The 22,144-nt window shown below is 51.3% G+C and overlaps 1 protein-coding gene across 3 annotated transcripts in view; it reads left to right on the top strand.

Moving 5' to 3' along the window:
* The window catches only part of Gli2 (GLI family zinc finger 2), a 232,660-nt gene extending 210,827 nt beyond the window's left edge, over positions 1-21,833 (top strand). For all 3 annotated transcript variants that reach the window (XM_048368932.1, XM_048368933.1, XM_048368934.1), the window contains 9 exons: positions 738-939; positions 2,243-2,462; positions 3,678-3,800; positions 7,005-7,139; positions 11,366-11,515; positions 13,853-14,017; positions 15,816-16,094; positions 17,498-17,834; positions 19,180-21,833. In XM_048368932.1, the coding sequence (XP_048224889.1) occupies positions 738-939; positions 2,243-2,462; positions 3,678-3,800; positions 7,005-7,139; positions 11,366-11,515; positions 13,853-14,017; positions 15,816-16,094; positions 17,498-17,834; positions 19,180-21,626 (4,058 nt within the window). In that variant the 3' untranslated portion in view covers positions 21,627-21,833. The remainder of the gene's footprint in view (positions 1-737; positions 940-2,242; positions 2,463-3,677; positions 3,801-7,004; positions 7,140-11,365; positions 11,516-13,852; positions 14,018-15,815; positions 16,095-17,497; positions 17,835-19,179) is intronic.
* The last annotated feature ends 311 nt before the right edge of the window (positions 21,834-22,144 follow it).

Here is a 22,144-nt window from a genome sequence, read left to right as displayed (position 1 = left end):
ATGGCCCAATGGCAAGAGTGCTTGCCTCATATACATGAAGCCCTGGGTTCAATTCCCCAGCACCACGTATATAGAAAATGGTCAGAAGTGGTGCTGTGGCTCAAGTGGCAGAGTGCTAGCCTTGAGCAAAAAGAAGCCAGGGACAGTGCTCAGGCCCTGAGTCCAAGGCCCAGGACTGGCAAAAAAAAAAAAAAATAGAACTTGTGATGACAAGTAGAGGAAAAAAGCTAGCTCAATTTCTAACCAAGAACTTTTGAAAGATCACTTCATCCATGACCCTGGAGGTTCTGGTTTCTGTTGGCTCTGGTGTTTTTAGACCTGTGGCAAAGCAGGACATCATGGTGGGAGCATGGATAGAGCAAAGGTTGGCTTCCCAAGTGGGTACAGTTTGCAGAAACTTCCGACCACTCCTGCTTCATGCACATCATTGTCATTGTTTTATGCATTGCTGAATTCTATCCCGGCCCCACTCACTAACACCCCCACTGTACTTTTCAAACACCATGTTGTGCGCTAACCTGTCCCATTTTACAGATGAGTCAGCTGAGACTGAGCAAGATTATTTCCCACATTCAGGAGCTCACAATTAGAAAGTCACAGAGCTTCCATTTTCATGACACCATCCAAGCAGGCTCTCCTGTCCCCCACTTACCTAACCCTACTCCCCTTTCCCTGCTCCATCACCTGCCCCCTGAAGACAGGTGACACTGATGTGCTTTTCGTTGGCTATCCCACAGTGTCACGGTTCTCCAGCCCTCGGGTGACCCCCCGCTTGAGCCGCAAGCGTGCACTCTCCATCTCCCCACTCTCAGATGCCAGCCTCGACCTGCAGCGCATGATCCGGACCTCACCCAACTCGCTGGTGGCTTACATCAACAACTCACGCAGCAGCTCGGCTGCCAGCGGCTCTTACGGACACCTGTCGGCAGGTGCTCTCAGGTGAGCCCCAACTACAGGCAGGAGGTTGAAAACTAGGGGCCCCGAGGGGAGGGTCTGGTTTTTCAGTTGTTACTGTAAGCGGAGAAAAAGGCAGGATTTGCATTTATGACTAAGCACACTCAGCCACTTTATCACCGTGATACAGTGAAGTGTGCCTCCCCAGGAGTACCACCTCTTGTAGCAGGCCTGTCACCAACAGTGACCCGGTGACATCAGCAATGTTTGAGCTCAAAGGAGGCTTCGTTACATTTCACTGGTTACACATGTCCTAAGCCAGTCTCTGAGAATTGCTGTAGCTATGGCTGCATCTGCATTAAACCATGCCAGAGCTGCTCTTCCTCTCCCCTCTACAGCCCGTGACTGTTCTGAGACCTCAGATCCCCACCAATTTTACTGAAACTTGCATGCTCAAACTTAATGACCTTCCATGAGAGGCCAGGGTTGCTAGGAATACTAGGAGAGTTGAGCCCAGAATGGGGAGACAGAAGGAATAACAAGCACATCAGTAATCTTTTCCTACACAACAAGTCACTCCAACACAGAATGGTGTTTTTTTTATTGTCAAGCTGATGTACAGAGAGGTTACAGTTTCATACGTTAGGCATTGGATACATTTCTTGTACTGTTTGTTACCTCCTCCCTCTTTCCCCCCTCCGCCTTCAACACAGAATGTTTTAAAACAGCACATATTCCCACAGTGTCTGCTGATCAGGAATTTGAGACTGGCTTAGCTCCGAGTCTCCCAGGAGACCTGTGGCTTCCTCCTTGCTCCTGTCACACCTTTGGAACCACCATGTTGTGAGGATGCTTGTACAGCCCAGGGAGGAGCTTTCAGCCAGAGCAGAAGCCTGCCAGGCTATTGTCCATCTGAGTATCTTGAACACAGATCTAGTTCTCACCCTAGTGCTGCTGGAGGGAGCAGGAGGAAGCCTCATGGTCTTCCGTGGTGTGGTCCCAGGTCACCAACAGCATTCTGTCTCCTGCTATGGAATGAGGAGATTAGAGTGCAGTGTGAAGAAACTCAGGTTCTGGACAAGGGAACATTAGAACCAGCTTCCAAAGCTGAAGAGAAACACACCTCAGGTGTCAGAGCAGTGGAGTGGCCAGGTGTGGGGCTAGCCTGCCAGTGACAAAGGAGCTAAGCTGACAAGGGAGGCCACGGTGGGTTCCTGAGTGAGGAAAGCCATGGTAATGGTACATTTATAGCACAATGCCTATCTTGATTCTTTGGATGGGGCCCTCTTTTCATGGCTAGCCTGAGACCCACACATACTCTTCCCACTTCCTCTGCTTTTCATTGCAGCCCAGCCTTCACTTTCCCCCACCCCATCAACCCCGTGGCCTACCAACAGATCCTCAACCAGCAGCGAGGCCTGGGCTCAGCCTTTGGACACACACCACCCCTGATCCAGCCTTCACCCACCTTCCTGGCCCAGCAGCCTATGGCCCTCACTTCTATCAATGCTGCACCCACCCAGCTCAATAGCAGCAGCAGCAGCAACTGCCTGAGTGACGCCAGCCAGGTAGGTGGGCACAGGGAGCAGCAAGGGTGGACTATCACATGGCATCAGGCACTCACCAGGGCTGTTCACTGCTGAGACATGATGGAGGATTCTGGGCTCAATTTTAGCTGAGGGCACTTGACAGAAAGTTGCTTAACAGGGGCCTTGGGCTGGGACCATGACAAGTTGTCCCAGCAGCTCAGGTCTGCTTTTTCCTACCCAGCCAGCATAAGGAGTGGATGAAGAAATGCTGTAACCCACAGGGTATGGCACTATGTAAGGACCCAGTGCACAGTGTAGAAATGAGTATATGAATGAAGAAGAATGTGTCGGTTCCTATCAGAACAAGGGTTTCCCACAGACTTTCCCATGCCATCTTATTCAACTCTCCAATGGGCCTTTGACATGGCTGGGCATCCTAGCACAGTACCTGCTGATGTTGTATACGACCAACATCTAGAAGTGAATAACATCCTGGTTTGTGCAGAGGGACACAGATTCACTAAGACAGATAAGCACAAGCTTTGGATTCAGATTCTGTTTGGATCTTAGCTTGCTGTTTTCCTCTCTTGGTCTGAGCCAGCTCATACACAGATGGGGCCCTACTGCCCATGTTGCTCACTGCGCAGCCAAACTCCAATGTCCATACACTGAGAGCCCCAGTTTGTAGATTATGCCATGAGAATCCTAGAGCGGAAGCAACTGTCCCAAGCCACCCCCTGGCAAGTGGCAAGTGCATGGGTGGTGCATGGGTAGTGAATGTGGCCATGTCTTGTGGAGGATAGCAAAATGCCTGCAGAATATTCTCTCTATGTCCCAGGGCTCCAGGTGGCCCCCAGAATCCCCTCAGATAATTGATCTTGGCATTTTGAAGAGTCACCTGAAACTAGATCCCCTAGCCCTTCCCCTGAGGAAGTGGACACCCCTGCCCCCAGGCTGGCAGTTTCTACTCTGGAATTCTCAGAAGTTAAGCATCCTTGGGACAGGTTCCAAGAGTGCTTAGTCTTTGGGACGGGTCTTCTATTCCCTGAGGTCCTGGGGAGGTGGAGGCAGCAGCCTCATGAAGACAGGTGATGAGAGCTGAGGTGTGGACTTCACCTGACAGGCAGGGCAACTAAGTTTCTCATGCTTCAAACACAGTGATGGACTAGGCAGGCTGTGTGGAGACAGAGGTAGAATTTTGAATGTCCTTGCTCTGCATCTATGTAACAGACTGCTTTCTGTGCCCTCACTCAGAACAAGCAGAGCAGCGAGTCAGCTGTGAGCAGCACCGTGAATCCCATCGCTATTCACAAACGCAGCAAAGTCAAGACTGAGACTGAGGGCCTGAGGCCAGCCTCTCCACTGGGACTGACCCAGGTAACCTGCTGGCCACCCTCACTGTCCCTGTGTAGGCCCAGACCAGATCTCCTCAGTTGACTGTCATTATGGCTGTACCCTTGGTGGTAAATGGAGGGAGGGAGTAAGTAAGGGAAGCAGAGAGGAAGGGAATAAAAGAGGAAGTGAGAGAGGGGAGGGAGGGAGGCAGGGAGGCAGGCAGGCTGCCTCCATGCATGCATAAATAGATAGATCATAGTGTGAGGTGGGCAGGGTGGACACACAGGGCTGTGACCTTAATGCTGTATCCTCAGCCCCTTTATATATATGGCATGTTCATCAAACATGTGCTTGCTGGAAGAATGAATGAGTGACCGAATGGGTGAATGCATGAACAAGCTTCACCTGCCCTTCTGTCCTGCCTTGGCCTGTAGCTCCATCCCCACCTACTTCAGCCTCATTGAGTCCGGATTACTTGTGTCCCCCGAATGGCTCAAGACCTCAAGGTTGCCCTCTCTCCTGGCACTTCAGCCCCTACCCTATTTCCATTGCCACTGGGCCTTATGGGTAATGGAACTCAGGATACTCGGCCTGGCTCCTGAGTCTCTTTGGGCAGGAGTAGATGATGATTCCTGTTAGGAGAGTGAGAAATGTGGGATAGGATATGGCTTAAGTGGTAGAAACCTGCCTAACCACCACAGAGTCCTCAGTTCAAACCGCAGTACCACCAAAAAGTAAAAACAAAATAAAAAGAGCAAGGAGACCAAGAATCTATAATTCTAGCTCCTCAGGAGGCTGAGGATCACAATTCATAGCCTGCCTTGGCAGGAAAATACTTGAGACTCTTATCTCCATTTATCCACCAAAGGGCCTGAAGTAGAGAGGTATGGCTTAAGCATTAGAACGTCAGCCTTAATGGAAAAAGCTAAGAGATAGCACCTAGAGGCCCTGAGTTCAAGCTCCGGTACCTTCCCCCCACCACACTGACAAAGAGTAAGGAATGGAGGAACCCACACCTGGCACCGGCCTGTCTTATATCTGAGAGCCTTGTATACACCCCTTCAAAATCCCTGCTATTCTCCAAGATGGCTTCTAGGCAGGCCCTACTCCATCATACAAAGGGTATGAGGTCTGCTGACTTCAGAGGCAGGCTTCCTGCACACCAGCCATCACAGGGGCCTGGCTCCATCTGTTAATGCAGACTCCCCAGCACGACTACCAAGGATGCTTGGGACCTCCTATCCCTGACTGCCCATATGTACTGGACCATCCTTCAACAAGACTGTAAACCATTGGGCATGCTCTGGGCACTTAATTTCCATGAAATATTGGGTCCTGTTATTGTCAAGCAAACAGAGGGGTTGGTGACAAATTCTTCTTCCCTTGCTGACACCACAACCGATCTCAGCATGATGCATGGTCTCCGCTACAGCGGTCATCATCAGGGGCCGCTGAAATTGATGAGGCCAGCACATACCCCGGGAAGATACATATGCCGAGTGGTGAGGACAGAGCTGAGGCAAGCGCCAGCTCTGAGCATCTAGGAGGCCCATACTCTGCCTGCCAGTAGGGCTCTGTCGCCCTCCACGCCAGGTAGGCTGCACAGAGCCCACCTTTCCTCGTACGGTGGGAAGCCATTTTATCACAAGGAGGTGGTCTGTGTCCTGTGTGCATGCATGTGCTTGCCCTTGGCAGAAAGCGCAGTGACTCGCCTTGCCACTAAAGCCTTCAAATAGCCAGCAGGGTGATGCCAGCTTGGTATGAGGACTACCCATGCCTCGGAGCTCCCCTCCTCATAGCGTGTCAGTCCACCTGCTTCTTCAGGTCTTCACTGAAGGGAGCAGAGCCTAGAGCACAGGGATGTAGTAAAGCTGGATTATGTGTGGAGCAGTGTTAGGAGAGCCTCTCCTCCCCTCTCCCCAGTGTCACTCCAACAGCCCTGCAGCTGTTAGACCTGCTAGAGACCCGAAGCAAGGCTTCCCACCCTGCCCTGCTTACAAGGTCCCATGCAGCCATAGTGACTCACTGGTGTCTGGAGCCTCTTCAGAGCAGTGTATCCCCAAAAGGTGCCTCAAAAACAAGCTAGGAGCTCTCTTTTTAGAAAAGCTGTACAGCCCCAGTGGAAAATTAGTGACATTTTTGGGTCTACAACCCACATCAGGAAACCTGAGGCTGATTTCTAGGTGCCTAGAAATGGACTCGCTGTTGCTAAGTCTCTAATGCCAGTGGACATGGGCTCCTGACCCAGCAGGAGCTCATCCTTAGCTTTCCCTACCAGCATTTCCTGGGAGGGAACAAGCCATTTTCCTCCTGCTTTGCCAGTATTAACATTATCCCCATGGCTTTGCTTGGCTCCGACTGTGCCCCACAGGCCAGTGGGATTTTAGAGTTCTAGACAGATTGTGCAAGCCCTCCATACCACCATGATCACGGAGCCTGGGCATCTAGGCCTCTCCTACCCCCAGCCCCTGGCATGGTCCCCATTCTCTGTTCAGACACTGCATCCAGCCAGCTCAGTTCAGCACCAGCAAAGACAGAGATACCCTATGACCTTCAGCTTTCTCCATCTCTTTGAAATGTTCACATGGCCCTAAGGCAGTTCAAGGCTGCTCCAGACTTATTGTGTATTCTGGGAATGGTTAATCCATTTTCTCGAGCCTCAGCTTCCTTGACTGTAATGCAAGAACACAAACACCAGTGTTTTAGGCTGTGATGGCATCTGGTGCTGGGAGAGTGTTCTGAAGTGTGGACATGCTACAGAGGATGCAGCACTGCCCAATGTGGCCCTGGCAGCACTGCCTACCCTGGAGGAGGAAAGGTAGAAAAGGACACTCCTGAGGGCTGAACGTATGGTAGGCTTTCTCTGTGTCTCCACAGGAGCAGACCCTGCACACATTTATCAGTGTCCCTGCCCCCCAACACCTGGAGGGCTAACCCAGCTCCCCATAGGAAAAACCACATGAACAAAAGTGTGACACTGCTCTCCTCCCTCCTGCTCTCCCATAACCAAGAGACCAGGATGCAGTACAATACCTCAGGATGGCTCAGAACAGCTGCCCAATAAGAAAAGCTTTGAATGGGACTGAGCAGAGGAAAGGGGCTGAAGAAGCTGATGAGTGTTCACATGCGCACACGCGCGTGGGTGTGATCCTGGATCCTTGGCATAGACTATGTGGGGCTAATAGCACCTTGTCCTTGGAACTCAGTGGCTGGACCTCCTCATGTGAGTGTGATCCTTTCCCCCAGGAGCAGCTGGCTGATCTCAAAGAAGACCTGGACAGAGATGACTGCAAGCAGGAGGCTGAGGTGGTCATCTATGAGACCAACTGCCACTGGGCAGACTGCACCAAGGAGTACGACACACAGGAACAGCTGGTGCATGTGAGTCTGGCCCCATCCTTCTGGGAGGGTGGAGCTCCAGTCACACAAGACCTTCCTGAGCTTCTGCTGTAAAGAATGAACTACAAGTTGGGCACTGTGGCTCAAGCCTAGCTGCTTGGGAGGCAGAGATCTGGAGGATCACACTTTAAGGCTAGCTTGGGCAAAAATTCAAAGAACTCCTAGACTTATGATTAGGCAAGGTGGTATATACCTGTCCTCTCAGCCACACAGGGAAACACACATAGGAAGATCATAGTCCCAACTGGCGCCGGTAGAAAGTCAGGCACTATCTCAAAAATAATCAATTAAAAATGGCAGGAAGAGTGGCTCAGTGGTAGTACACCTATCTGTTAAGGATGAGACTATGATATTCAACCCCAGTACTGTCCTCTGAAGTAGAATAAGAGGAGGAAGAGGAACAAGAAGAAAAGAGGTTGGAGAGAAAGCCTCAGGAGAAACATGGACCATTTCTATTAGTAGATGTCTAAATAAATATTGAACACAGAGAATAAAAGAAAATAAAGTAAATGAGAAAATCAGGAAACAGAGTATGTGAAGTAAACCTAGGAAAAGAGTATTAAAGACAAACGCTGCTGGATGCAAGTAGCTCATGCATGTAATTGTAACTACTCAGGAGAACTTGAGAGCTGAGGATTACCGTTTAAAACCAGCCTAGTCAAAAAAGTCCGTAAGACTTATCTCCAGTTAGCCAGCAAAAAGCCAAAAATGGAGCTATGTCTCAAATGACAAAATAACAGCCTTGAGCCAAAAAGTGAAGGGATCATGCTCAGGCCCTGAGTTCAAGCCCAGTACCACCATAAAAAAAAAAGAAAAAAGAAAAAGTGCTGCAGGAAAGGGGATGAAGGTGAGCAGAAGGGTGCTCCCTAGCATGTGTACACAATGCCCTGGGTTCAATGCTTAGCACTACCAGCAGCAAGCAAACAGTACCTAAGTCCTCTGAGTGGCAGTTCTGCAGGCCTGTCCTCACGGTCCTACATGGTCACCTCCACCCCATCTGGAAAGAGCAGACTGCTTTGCAAGACCGAAGAGGATCTTGCTGAGCTCTGCCTGGTCCAGCTCCCTGGGAAGATGGATGGTGCAAGCCCCAGGCGAGCTAGAGCCCGTCAATTATTAACAATTTGTCACTAAGTAAACCAATAAGGAAAAATGAAAGGCATCGTCAGGAAGCATTTTTATCATTTGAAAGACTTTAAAAATGGAATGTGAGGCTAATAGAAGATTTCTCTGGAAGTTCAAAGCATGAAGGATTTTCCTTGCTCCCAGGATGCTGTCTGTACACATGACAGTTGGGGGCGTGGCGCAGGGCCCAATACCAAGAGCCTTTTTGTCTTTTGGACACCAGGCCAATGCCTGGTGTCCAGACCTTGAGATAGCTTTGAAGATTTCCAGAGTGGCCAGCAGCTCTGTCCAGAAGAAATATGCTGCAATTTTACATTTCCTGAAAGTGTATTGTAAAACGAGTAGAAAGAAACAGGTGACAAGAAATTTAAATACAGATTGAATGTCCCTTATCCAAGACCTTGCCACTGGAGCATTTCAGACTGTAGACATTTAGGGGAATTTTAAATTTTTATTTATTATTATAAAGGTGATGTACAGGACTGGGATGTAGCTCAGTGGTAAAGCACTTACCTAGTAAGTTCAATGCCCTAGCTTTAATCCCCAGTACCAAAAAAGAAAGAAAGAGGTGGGGGGAAGGGAAGGGAAGGGAGGGAAGGGAAGGGAAGGGAAGGGAAGGGAAGGGAAGGGAAGGGAAGGGAAGGGGGGAAGGGAAGGGAAGGGAAGGGAAGGGAAGGGAAGGGAAGGGAAGGGAAGGGAAGGGAAGGGAAGGGAAGGGAAGGGAAGGGAAGGAAGGAAGGGAAGGAAGGAAGGAGAAGGAAGGAAGGAAGGAAGGAAGGAAGGAAGGAAGGAAGGGAGGAAGGAAGGAAGGAAGGAAGGAAGGAAGGAAGGAAGGAAATGAGGGGTTACCATTACATAAATCAGATAAAGAATGCATTTTTTAAATGTCACCCCTTCTCTCATTTACTCCCAGCTTTTCCCTCCCAATCCCCCTCCCCAACAGATTGTATAGTTCATTTTCAACAGTGTCTAGTGAGTGTCACTGGTGCATTTGTTCACCCTTCATCCCACCATTTCTGTGCCCCCCCTTACCCACCCAAAGACAGATTAAACAAGACAAAAGGAAAAGAAAGCACAAATAGCAACAAAGAAAAAAATACACTGGGATATGATAAATTATACACCACTCTAGGCATTCACACACATTGAGACCAAAGGAGAATATTCTTAGGAGAGGATCACAAAGGTGCAATAGCTATGTGTATCTGATCATATTTCAGAGGATTTTTATGTATAAGAATGTTTGCACATATATAATGAGATCTTAGAAATAAGACCCTAATCTAAACACAAACTTCACTTGTTTCCTTGCTTAGTGTCTAACTTATACCCACAGTCTGAAGGTAACTCATTTATTGTTGTATTTTTAGTGCCTCTGCATTGTGACTGCATCCTGTCCCATGAGGTCAATTATGGCCTTTTCCATTCAGGGAACCGTGTTGGAGCTCAAAATGTTCCAGATTCTGGAGAATTTTAGTTATCAGATTTTCAGGTTAAGGCCGTTCAACCTGTAAACTCAATATAAAATAAAATCATGGAGATGGTAATGCATTTTTTTCTCAGTCTTTAAAACCAGTCAGTAGTTGGCACTTCCAGCCCATCCCAGCTCCAACCAGCTGCCTTCCAAGTGTTTAGTATCTGCATAGAGAAGTGGCTACTGCCCTGAATGCTGTGGGTTTAGAGGTTGTGGGGGATGAGAAGGGAGATGAGAAGAGAGAGGGGGAAGCTGGGGTGCGGGGGGCAATGGGAAACCTTCACTACCTTCATGTCCCATCCCAACTCTCCCAGGGAAGAAGCCCAGCATAACCCCAGACACAGGCAGGTAGGACATACACTTGACCTCAAGATGTGACAGCACCCATGGGACAGGAAGAAGAGGCCCAGGGTACTTTCACTCTGTAATGTGGGACTAATGTTCCTATCTCAGTTAAATGAGTCACTCAGATGAGGGCTTCCACACAGATGAACTGAGATGAGCTCAGAGGAGGAGCACCCAGGAGGGGCCCAGGCCTGGGCAGAGGCCCAGGAAGTGTTCATCCCATTTACTGGCCAGGACAGTGTTGTCAGGGGCAGCTCAAAGGACCAACTCCCCAGAAGTCTTCTAGCCCCTGCCTGGAGGAGCAGGCCTCTGCCATTTTGCTGCATCCCGTTCCTCCCCTGGTATGTTTTATACCTGGCTCAGCCTTTCATGGTGCCTAGAACTACCTCAGGCCAGGGCCTCAAGCAGGTCCCTGGAGTTCCTGAGCCTTGGTGAACATCAAGCAAAAGCCAGCACTTCATAAGTGAATCTCAGAAACAGGTAAAGCCAGGCACCAGCAGCTTACACTTGAAATCCGAGATACTCAGAAGACTGAGATCTTAGGATTGTGGTTTGAAGCCAGCCAAACCCAAAACACTCTCATCTCCAGCAGAAATCTAGAAGTGGAAGTGTGTGGCTCAAGTGGCAGAGCACCAGTCTTGAACAAGAAAAGCTAAGGGTTAGTGCCCAAGTTCAAGCCTCAATACAACAATAACAAAAAAACCCAGACAATAAAGAGGCACTGTTTTCCTATCACAATAAAACAGGTCACAGAAGAATCTCTGAAGCATAGGAGTATAAGTATGTCTGCCTTGCCCTATTTAAGTGTGCTCTGTAGCTCGGGAACATCATCAAGTCCCCACAAACCAGAGCCTTGAGGCCAGCCAGGGGTGAGCAGGGCCCCTGGTCACTCAGACGACCAAGTGATGGAGGTGGGATTCGGATTCCCCACAGTGCTTTCTTGAACGGCCATAGGTGATCAGCACTGAGCAGGCCTGGCCTGACACACAAGTCATCTGGGTAGGTCAGCAATAAGCACACACTCCATGGAATGGACAGTGAAGGTCCTTACGTGATGACTGAGGGTCAAGTAGGATGAGTGTCCACACAGGAGCAAAGTCTAGGTGGGCAGCAAACCCATTTATTACAGGGTAGGTCCACTGCAGAGACAGAAGTCTGTTGGAGTGGTGCAGTGGTCAGCTCTGGGCGCATGGTCTGGACACAGTGGGTGGACACAGTGGGCACGGTGGGAAGGCTGCTGACGTCACCCTGCGGCTTTTTGTGGCAGCACATCAACAACGAGCACATCCACGGGGAGAAGAAGGAGTTTGTGTGCCGCTGGCAGGCCTGCACACGGGAGCAGAAGCCCTTCAAGGCACAGTACATGCTGGTGGTCCACATGCGGCGGCACACGGGTGAGAAGCCACACAAGTGCACGGTGAGCCCAGGGCCCCTCACGGCTGGGTATGAGAACGGGACTTGGCAGTGGGCCATCTGCCCTATTCAAGCCCCAGCTTCCTGCCTATCTTGGATCCTGAGTCCTCTCATCTACAGCTATAATGAACCTCAAAATCTCTCTCTTTGATCCAGGCACTAGTGACTCATGCATGGAGTCTTTACATGGGAGGCTCAGAGTGGAAAGATGGAGATTCAAGGGCAGCCTGGGCAGAAAAAAATGGAAGTTTGTGAGACCTTGTCTCAAAAATAGCCAGCAAAAACGATGGCCCGAAATGTGGCTAAAGTAAATGTGGTAGAGCACCAGCCTACCAACCATAAGGCCTTGAGTTCAAACTTTAGTACCGCCACCAACAAACAAACACCCTCTCCTGAATGTGAGCAGCTAGCTGACCACATCAAGGGACCACCACTGTCCCCATGACTGTGTCTAACTATAATCCCCAAGGCACAGCTGAACCCCTCGGGTTGCTTAGCTGGGGACACTGGGCAGAGAGCCTTGGCTGTGTCACACCTTCAAAGAGGTGTCCTCTCACTTCTGACTTGAGTGAGGATGTGTTAGAAATCACTTTGTAACCTTTATTTTTTTTTTAACTGAGGCTAGGGGGGTTGTGACTCATCGGTAGAGCACTTGCTTAGCATGAATGAGGCCCTGACTTACATCCCAGCACCAAAGCAAAAAAAAAAAGCAAAAAACAAAAACCTTTCAGTCTCCTCAACTGAGGCACCAGGACTTAGAAGCCCAGCAGTGGGAACTTTAGCTTTCTAGCACTCAGAAATTGCTCCTTTGGGGATTGGAGGTGTGACTCCATTGGTAAAATGCTAGCCAGTGAGTGAAAGCAGCCCATATGGAGTTCAATTCCTGATCTTGGACCTAAAAAGAAAAAGGAAAATTGCTCCTTTGTCAAAAGCAGAAATGGTCCAGCCCATTATCATGATTGCCACTGGGCCCTCTGAAGTACCTCATGCCATGGATTCTGAGACATGTATTCTGTTTTCATGATAACATCTCTGAAATCATTCTGGCTTACTAAACTGGCAATGTTCAAGAGGCAGTGAGAAATGTTACCTTTATTGGCAAGTGTTCTGCAGTCATAGCCACTAATTACCTCTACAGAATTCTCTTCTCTCCAAAAGGATCCCTGTGCCCATTAGCAGTCACTCCCCATCCCCCATCACTCCTCCATCCCTGGACAATTACCAAACTATATTCCATCTCTCTGATTGGCCTACTCTGTACATTTCATTAAAATGGGATCATACAATATATACCACTGGGTCTGGCTCTTTATATTTAACATGTTTCCAAGGTCCATCCTTGAAACATGAAACAGTAGTTTTTCTTCTTGGTTGTATAATATTCCATTGATGAGTGGAAAAAGGATAGTTTGCATTGTTTTCACTTTTTGTCTATTCTGAGTAATGAATGCTGCTGTGAACGTTCCTATGCATGTTTTGTGTGAGCATGCTTTCAATTCCCTTGGATAGGTATCCCTAAGGAATAGAATTGTTCTGTCCTATAACAATTCAAAGACCTGACAGACTTTCCCAAAAAAGGCTTTGCTATTTTCCATTCCCACCAGCAGTGTGTGGAATAGTCAGGTTTTCAGCACATCCTACCTATAGTTATTACCTGTTTAGTTCTAACCATCCCAGTGGGTGTGAGATCATATCTCCTTGCGATTTTGATTAGCATTTCTCTAATACTTAGTGATATTGAACATACAAGTGCTTATTGACCATTTGTATATCTTCTTTGGAGAACGGTATATTTGCAATCATTTGCAGGTTTTTTTACTTGGGTTACTTGTCATTTTGTTAAATTGTAAGAGTTCTCATATCTAGGTAGTAGATCCATAAACTTGCAATTCTTTCTCTCATTCTAATGAATTGTCTAAGTTTTCTTGACAATTTCCTTTCCGACACCAAAGTGGAACTTTGATGGAATCCATGTTTTTAATTGCTTGTAGTTTTATGGCATCTAAGACCATTGCTTAATCCAAGGTTAAAGATGGCTTGATTGCTTATGGATGTTCTTATTTATATCAAAATAAACACACACATACATTTATACACGAATTTACATATAGTTTTAGCTTTTCCATCAGGTCTATGGTACATGTTGAGTTAATTGTTATAATTTTCAGCCCTTTCCAAGTTTTCTGGAAAGGAAAGTTATTATTACTAAAAATCTGTGCTTCTGGGAGCATCAGGGAAGAAGTTGCAGAGGAGGGGCTGGGGAGGAAGCCGGTGGAGCCCCCTTGTGTTGGATCTGGGATGTTCACACTGACCAGTTTGGGCTGGCTGACCTGCCTTCCAGTTTGAGGGCTGCTCGAAGGCCTACTCTCGCCTGGAGAACCTGAAGACACACCTGCGATCCCACACCGGGGAGAAGCCATATGTGTGTGAGCACGAGGGCTGCAACAAGGCCTTTTCCAATGCCTCTGACCGCGCCAAGCACCAGAACCGTACGCACTCCAATGAGGTAATGCAATGGGATGTGCAGACCCCTAACTGCACCAGGTGTAGCCTATAGACACCTGTCAGAAACGGGTAGCCACTTCCCAGGAACCCACACTAGCACTCATCTGCACATCCTTGCACATAGCAGATCAGCCCTCCATGGCCTGGGTAGCATGTCTTCCTCTCTGAAAGGGTGTGTATAGGGTCCTGTGGCACATTCACCCTCTCCGTGCCTCAGTTTCCAACTCTGTCACTACTAGAAATACTACCACAAGCTCCACAAGGAGCTAAAGTCAAAGCAGAATGTCTGTTCTGCTGTCCAAGTGTCTGATGTGTCATGACACAAGCCCCACACCTTATTCATTTCCCCGGCTGTTGTTTGGATTCTGTAGCTCGTCCTGTAGATGAAGATTCTGACATTCAGAGAGGTGAGGTGACTCCCCAGTGTCAGGTAGCATGGAAGTGGTGCTATGTTTAGGGCCCAGGAGTACCATCCCCAAAACATCATTCTACCTGTGTCACTCCCAAGCAGGGGTCCAGATGAAGACAGTAGCCTGCCCTGAGGACCAAGTGGCTAGTGGTGAGCTTTCCAACCACTAGTGCTGTCTGGGCCTGGTGAGGCCATTGACTCCCTATTAATGGACCAAAGAAGCCTATGTCACTAGTGCCCTTGAGACTCTGGCATTAGGGTGCCTGCCAGTGAAGGTAAAGCATCAGCTGCTGAATGCAAGTCTCCATCTCAGATTAAAGAATTTTTTTCTTAGCTCAGAGCAGCCTATGTCTCCCCAAAGCCAGAACCCATGTGAGGCTTGAGAACCAGAAGAAAACAAAAAGGAATCCATGCAGCCCCTCCCCATTCCCAGTACCAATCCAGCCACAGGATTACTGTCACTCAGGCAAACTGGAAAGAACATTTCTAACAGCTTAGATACTGTGTGGACCCCAGGGAACTTTGCTCCAGTGCTAGTAAGAAGGTACAAGAATGCTCAAAGGAGACAGGCACTAGTGGCTCATACCTGTAATCAACAGCTACTCAGTATGCCGAGATCTGAGGATCACAGTTCAAAGCCAGACCAAGCAGGAAACATTCATGAAATTCTTATCTCCAACTAGCCACCAAAAAGCTGGAAGAAGACCTGTGGCTCAAGTGGTAGAGTGCTAGTCTTGAGTGATAAAGCTGAGGGACAGTACTCAAGCCCTGAGTTAAAGCCCCAGTACTAGCAGAAAGGGAGGGAGGGAGGGAGGGAGGGAGGGAGGGAGGGAGGGAGGGAGGGAGGGAGGGAGGGAGGGAGGGAGGGAGGGAGGGAGGGAGGGAGGGAGGAAGGGAGGGAGGGAGGGAGGGAAGGAAAGAAAGGAAGGAAAATTCTCAAAGGCTCTGAAGTCTTCAGGTCTCCCTAGGTTAGAGCCAGCCTTGGAAGCGTGTGTGTGTGTGTGTGAGTGTGTGTGTGTGTGTGTTTACATGTGCAGACGTAAGGATGTATGTTTGTGTGTATGTGTATGCATGTTGATATGAGGAAGTTGAGGGGAAGGGGTCAATGAACCTGTAGCTATGTGCAGCGGAGTGGAGGGTATCTGTTTGTAAGCAGAGACAAGCATGTGTAGGGTAGATATATGTGTATGGGGGTGGTGGATGAGTGTCTGTGGATGTGTGGAGTGAGTATGACCCCAGAGTCCCATGTTTTTATCTCGTTATCAGGTCACAGTAATAAATGCCAGGCTTGCAGTCATGTGGGCTGGCTTCTGGAAGATGAAGGGGGTGTATATTCTTGACATCTGTCCTTGTGTCTCTGTCAGTCACACATGCTTGGTTCTCTTCCTAGAAACCCTACATCTGCAAGATCCCAGGCTGCACCAAGCGGTACACAGACCCCAGCTCTCTCCGGAAGCATGTGAAAACGGTCCATGGCCCAGACGCTCATGTCACCAAGAAGCAGCGCAATGATGTGCACCTCCGCACCTCACTTCTCAAGGAGAACGGGGACGAGGCCAGCGCCGAGCCCAGCGGCCGCGGGTCTGAGGACAGTGCGGAGGCCAGTAGCACCAGCCAGGCTGTGGAGGACTGCCTGCACGTCAAAGCCATCAAGACAGAGAGCTCCGGGGTAAGTATCGCTGTAGCCCAGCTGGCAGAGGGCAACTCTGAGCTCTGCCCAGGGCCCCAAACCTCAGCCCCAGCTGTGAACTCTGTTCTAGGGCCCTTCTCTTTCTCCCCACTCCAACTCAGTTTTTCTCTCTTTACCTCACTGGGCCTTACATGCATCTCTAGTCTGGGTTCTTTTCTCCAACCCAGCTTCTACTGGTCAGCTGTGGTGAGGCTGAGGGTGAACATCCCCTCCATATGTGTCAATCTGCCTTGGGCAGGGTGTCCCCTGCATGTCTACCTTTCTAACCAGCACTCCAGTGTCCCTATGGGTCCCCACCTTCTGTCCTATCCCTGCATCCTCCCCACTCGGCCTGTGCTTGTTTTGTTCTAACCACCTGTTCTTTGTTTCCACCCCTTTTTTCCCAACTGTACCTCCCCTAAGGATAGACGGTACTGAGGTGAGCGGAAGGTGGGTAGGGGGGGTGAGGGCGGGCTCGGTGAGTGAGGGGGGCTGAGATGCTTGTGTAGTGCCCCTGCCTGAGGGAGACTGCAGGCTGCCGGCCTGGGACCATAGGTTGGGAGAGGCAGTGACAGGGCACTGCAGGTGGGCCCCTGGGAACACAAACACTAGCAGTTGTGGGGAGCTGTGGAAACAAAGCTGCAGAGGGGACTCACAGGAGGGCACATGTGAGTCTAAACTATAGGAGAGAGGTGGACTGACCCACAAGGGAGCTTGGAGATCAAGCAGAGGGAGGAGGATGGTACCACAGCCAGACCTGGAAGGTCCTTGCTTCCCTGGTTATTATGCCCTCGTGGGGTAGCACTGAGGAACCCCAAGGTGTTCCATCCTTGCTGAGCATCATCCAGGCCCAGGTTTCAGGCCACAGTAGGTGTAGCTCAGGTTCTATGGCACTGATGGTTATACATATGTGCTGTCCATAATCTGCTCTACTATACCCTGGCCCTGAGAGAGGGACAATTTGGGGTGGCCAGAAGTGGGGGAACTGCATCTCATACCTCCCTGCCTGATCAACCTTTCCCTACCTAAACAGCTGCCTCTCTAAGGTTGAGAGCCCCCTGCCCCATAGAAGGCACCAGGTTAGCAGGCTTCTGTTGTTTTTCATGGTGGACTCATCAAAGTTCATTGGGAATGAGTCCTTCTTTTCAGGCTGTACTGGTTCCAGGTGTCAGGCACAGGGGAGTCAGGTCAGCTCCATCTCACACTTGAGAATGAAAGTGACCTGACCATTTCACACAGGCAGACAGATGGTGGTGGTCTTCAAGCTCCTCTTCCAGATTGCTTCCTTCCTTCACCAGTGCCCCCTGTGCATGCATGCAGAGCTCAGGAAGGTTGCAGGGTAGACAAGGGACCAGGTGTCATCTCATATCCTCTGAGCCTATGTCTTCTCCTTCACCCTGCAGCTGTGTCAGTCCAGCCCCGGAGCCCAGTCATCCTGCAGCAGCGAGCCCTCCCCTCTGGGCAGTGTCCCCAACAATGACAGTGGCGTGGAGATGCCGGGGCCCAGGCCCGGGAGCTTGGGAGACCTGACAGCGCTGGATGACACCTCACTAGGGTGCGACCCCCCAGCCCTGGCTGCCCCCTCGGCTGGTGGCCTACAGCTACGCAAACACATGACCACTATGCATCGGTTCGAGCAGCTCAAGAGGGAGAAACTCAAGTCACTCAAGGATTCCTGCTCGTGGGCCAGCCCGGCCCCACACACCCGGAACACCAAGCTGCCTCCCCTCCCAGCAAGTGGTGAGTGGATGCCCAGGGCCTTCAGGTTGGGGTTGAAAAGAGCCTAAGGCTGCACCAGCTGGTCCACTCCCATCAGACAACTCATTGGCTGACCACAGTAGGATAGCTCCTCTGTGCAAGTTCATTGCACAGAGAAGGATCGTGAAAGATGGAAGTGACCTATCCAGATCAAGGGCAGGTGTAAGTCAGCCTAGTCTTGAGTGGCTCTGAAGCCCACACTCTTTCAACTGTACCACAGTACCGATAGACGCTCACTCTATCATTCTCATCCTTGTCTGACCACTCAGTCATGTGATGAGCAAGGGCCAGGGGGAGGACATCAATTTCATCTTGGTCCCAAGAAAGCTCATATTTAGAAGACAGTGCCACCAGGTTCTCACTCTACTGCAGAATAAATCCAGTAGCACCAAAGACAGAGCTCAGGGCAGAGCTGGGAAGAGGAAGAGCTGGGAAGAGCAGCAAGGCTTCATGAAGATGGTGGCACTGTGTTTAGCCAGCACTTTGAGATAGAAGGTGCCTTCAGCAAGCATCTCTTGAGTGCTGCATGTACAGTACTGAGTATGGATGCCCAGGCTACCCTCCAGGGACCAGTAATCCATGCAGTAGACATTGATGCTCCACACAGATCAGTCTTGAAGAGAATATGTTGCCCTCCCCATTTAAAGGACTGCTGTCAGGTAGCCTTGAACTCAGCCCCACTATGGTGTCTTGTGTTGAAGGCTGCTGATTCAGCTAAGGTTATTCTTTTCAGGTGGCTACATCCAGTGGTCACCAGTGACAACCAGAGAAATGTGAGGGACCTAACTGGGGGAAGACCTGAGATCTCTGATATCAGCTTGGGGGCGGGGGGGCAGCGGGGCTCACTTCTCCTTTGCCTGTCCCTGTGGCCTAGCTTTTCTTCTTCCACAGGAGTGAATCCCAGGGTGCTTATTAAACTCCATGTCAGGGGACTCAACAAGTAACCCCACACTGAAAGATGTAGGAAACTATGGCCTGAGCCCTCCTGGGCCACTCTCCCCCTCCTATAACCTAGTCCTATGGAGAGACACATTTTATCTGCCCCTAGCTAGAGAAACTGAGGGTCCAAGTAATGAGAACACATGGTCAACCCTGCAGAGATGGAGCCAAGATCAACTGCTCCATGACAGAGCTAAGATGAGTTCTAGCCTCCTGACTTTGGCTTCCCCACCCACCCTTGGTTCTGGGTGCCTTTTCTTCACTTCCTATCCTTTCCTTCCCTTCTGGCATTCAGAACTGATCAGATTCAACAGCTGGCCTTTGCTTGGACAAGGCAGGCAGCATTGGACTCTTGTCCTGGGAACTGACCTCTGTGCTTTCCCCACAGGTTCTGTCCTGGAAAACTTCAGCAGCACTGGGGACGGAGGGCCGGCAGGGCTGCTGCCCAATGCTCGACTGCCCCAGCTGTCTGCCAGCGAGGTGACCATGCTCAGCCAGCTGCAGGAGCGTCGGGACAGCTCCACCAGCACGGTCAGCTCTGCCTACACAGTGAGCCGTCGCTCCTCAGGCATCTCCCCCTACTTCTCCAGCCGCAGATCCAGCGAGGCTTCGCCCCTGGGCGCCAGCCGTCCACACAACGCCAGCTCAGCCGATTCCTACGACCCCATCTCTACGGATGCCTCGCGGCGCTCCAGTGAGGCCAGCCAGTGCAGCGGAGGTGGCTCGGGGATGCTCAATCTCACGCCCGCCCAGCACTACAGCCTGCGCGCCAAGTATGCGGCGGCCACGGGGGGCCCGCCGCCCACGCCGCTGCCGGGCCTGGAGCGCATGAGTCTGCGGACCCGGCTGGCCATGCTGGATGTACCTGATCGCACTCTGCCAGGCGTCTACCCGCACCCGCTGGGCCCGCGGCGTGGCAGCGATGGGCCTGCCTACGGTCACGGCCATCTCGGGGCTGCGCCCACCTTCCCCCACGAGGCGCCCGGAGGTGGTGCCCGGCGCGCCAGCGACCCAGTGCGCCGCTCCGAGGCCCTGACCCTGCCGCGCATGCAGCGATTCCACAGCGCCCACAACATGAACCCGGGTCCGCTGCCCCCCTGCAGCTCCGAGAGGAGGGGGTTCCGCCTGCAGGGCCACCTGAGCGCCAACAGCAGCCTGGTCCACAGCTCCTACCCCCCCAGGCCGCCGAGCATCAGCGAGAACGTGGTGCTGGAGGCCATGGCCGCTGGGGTGGACAGCACAGAGCCCGAGTCCAGCCTGGGGCTGGCGGAGGACGACCTGGTGCTGCCTGACGACGTGGTGCAGTACATCAAGGCACACACCAGCGACACTCTAGAGGAGAGCCCTCGGCAGGTGTACCCCACCCAGAGCTTCCCTGAGAACCCCAAGCTGCCCAGCCCCGGGCTGCACAGCCACCGAAGGCTAGCAGCTGCCGACTCCAACGTGGGTCCCTCCGTCCCTGGCATGGAAGGCTGCCAGCTGGGCTACGGGGCATCCTCTAGCCTGAATAAAAATAACATGCCTGTGCAGTGGAATGAGGTGAGCTCGGGCACCATGGATGCCTTGCCCAGCCAGGTAAAGCCTCCATCCTTCCCTCAGGGAAACCTGGCTGTGGTGCAGCAGAAGGCAACCTTTAACCAGTACCCAAGCTACAGTCCACAAGGTCTGCAACTGAGTCCCGGGAGCCTGGACAGCACCCAGTCACACCTTCAGCTCCCCAGTGGAGCCTCTGCAGCCCCCAGAGGGAATTACATGCAGCAGCTGCACCAACCAACCACAGGGGGCCAGTGCCTCAGCATGAGTGCGGCTATGAGCCCTCAGACCGGCTACAACCAAGCCCATCCCCAACTGAGCCCCAGCGGGGCTCTGAACCAGTTTTCCCCATCCTGCAGCAACATGGGGGTCAAGCCAGGCCATTTGGGACTCCCTCAGCAAATAGAAGTTGCCTCCAACCCCACCATGATGAGCAGTCACCACCAGGAACTGGGAATTCCCAATTCTGCCCTGGCTGGGGTACCACCACCTCACCCAGCCCAGAACTATCCACAGCAAAGCCATCACTTGGCAGCTACTACAAGTCAAGAAGGCTACCGCCAGGGCCTTCTGCCTTCCCATCAGCCTGGTTTCATGGAGTCACAGCAAGGCATGATGGGAGCAGCTTCATCCAGCTTTGGCTTAGTCCAACCCCGGCCACCCCCTGAGCCCAGCCCTGCCGGCCGCCACCGTGGGGTACGTGCTGGGCAGCAACAGATGGCCTATGCCCGGGCCAGTGGGCATGCCATGGTCACCACATCTGCTAACCAGGAGACAGCAGAGGCTGTGCCCAAGAGTGCAGTAGGCACTATGGGGTCAGTGCCCACTCAACCACCCCCACAGGACACAGGTGGGGCACAGGACAACAACACACTCTACTACTATGGCCAGATTCACATGTATGAACAGAATGGAGGATTAGAGAACCACGGAGGATGCCCAGCCACTCGACCCCAACCCCCACAGCCACAAGCCTGCCAGGACAGCATCCAGCCCCAGCCCTTACCCTCACCAGGGGTCAACCAGGTGTCTAGCACCGTGGACTCCCAGCTCCTGGAGGCCCCCCAGATCGACTTTGATGCCATCATGGATGATGGTGATCACTCTAGTTTGTTCTCCGGTGCGCTGAGTCCCAGCCTCCTACACAACCTCTCCCAGAATTCCTCGCGCCTCACCACCCCTCGGAACTCCCTGACCTTGCCCTCCATCCCCTCGGGCATCAGTAACATGGCTGTTGGGGACATGAGCTCCATGCTCAGCAGTCTGGCTGAGGAGAACAAGTTCCTGAACATGATGACCTAAGGTCCAGTCCCTGGTGTAGAGCAGACCCTGGGTGAGACTGGCCTCCCTGGAGGACACGATCTCATCCCTTCCAGCTTTCTTCCCAAAATGAAGTATTAAGTAGGCCTTTGAGGATGTTTTTCCAATGGCTGGTTCAGACTGCAGATGTTTTAAGAGAAGTTTTGTGGGCATCCTCTCTGGTCTTTTGGCCTGCTTTTCACAACACTAGAAAAAGAAAAAAGAAGTCTCAACAGGAAAGGAAAAGAAGGAATGAGAAACTGATTGACACCATGCTTGCCAGTCTTGGGTGTTTATGGGACCACTCCGCTCTGGCTTCTTCGCCTCTGTCATTTGACTAATGAGAGATTACATTGGCCAAGGGCTTTCCAAGTACATGGGGAAAGAGGGTGGGGGAGCCATATTTGGGTTGGAAGCTGAAGCCGTATGGATATTCTGTGCCAAGAAGATGGGCTTGTCATTCTGCCACCTGCAAGGAAAAGGAATTGCCAGCTGCCGGGATGCTCCTACAAAACTTGAGT

This window comes from Perognathus longimembris, chromosome 20 (assembly GCF_023159225.1).
Source record: "Perognathus longimembris pacificus isolate PPM17 chromosome 20, ASM2315922v1, whole genome shotgun sequence".
NCBI lineage: Eukaryota > Metazoa > Chordata > Mammalia > Rodentia > Heteromyidae > Perognathus > Perognathus longimembris.
This window is presented reverse-complemented; position numbering and strand designations above follow the sequence as displayed.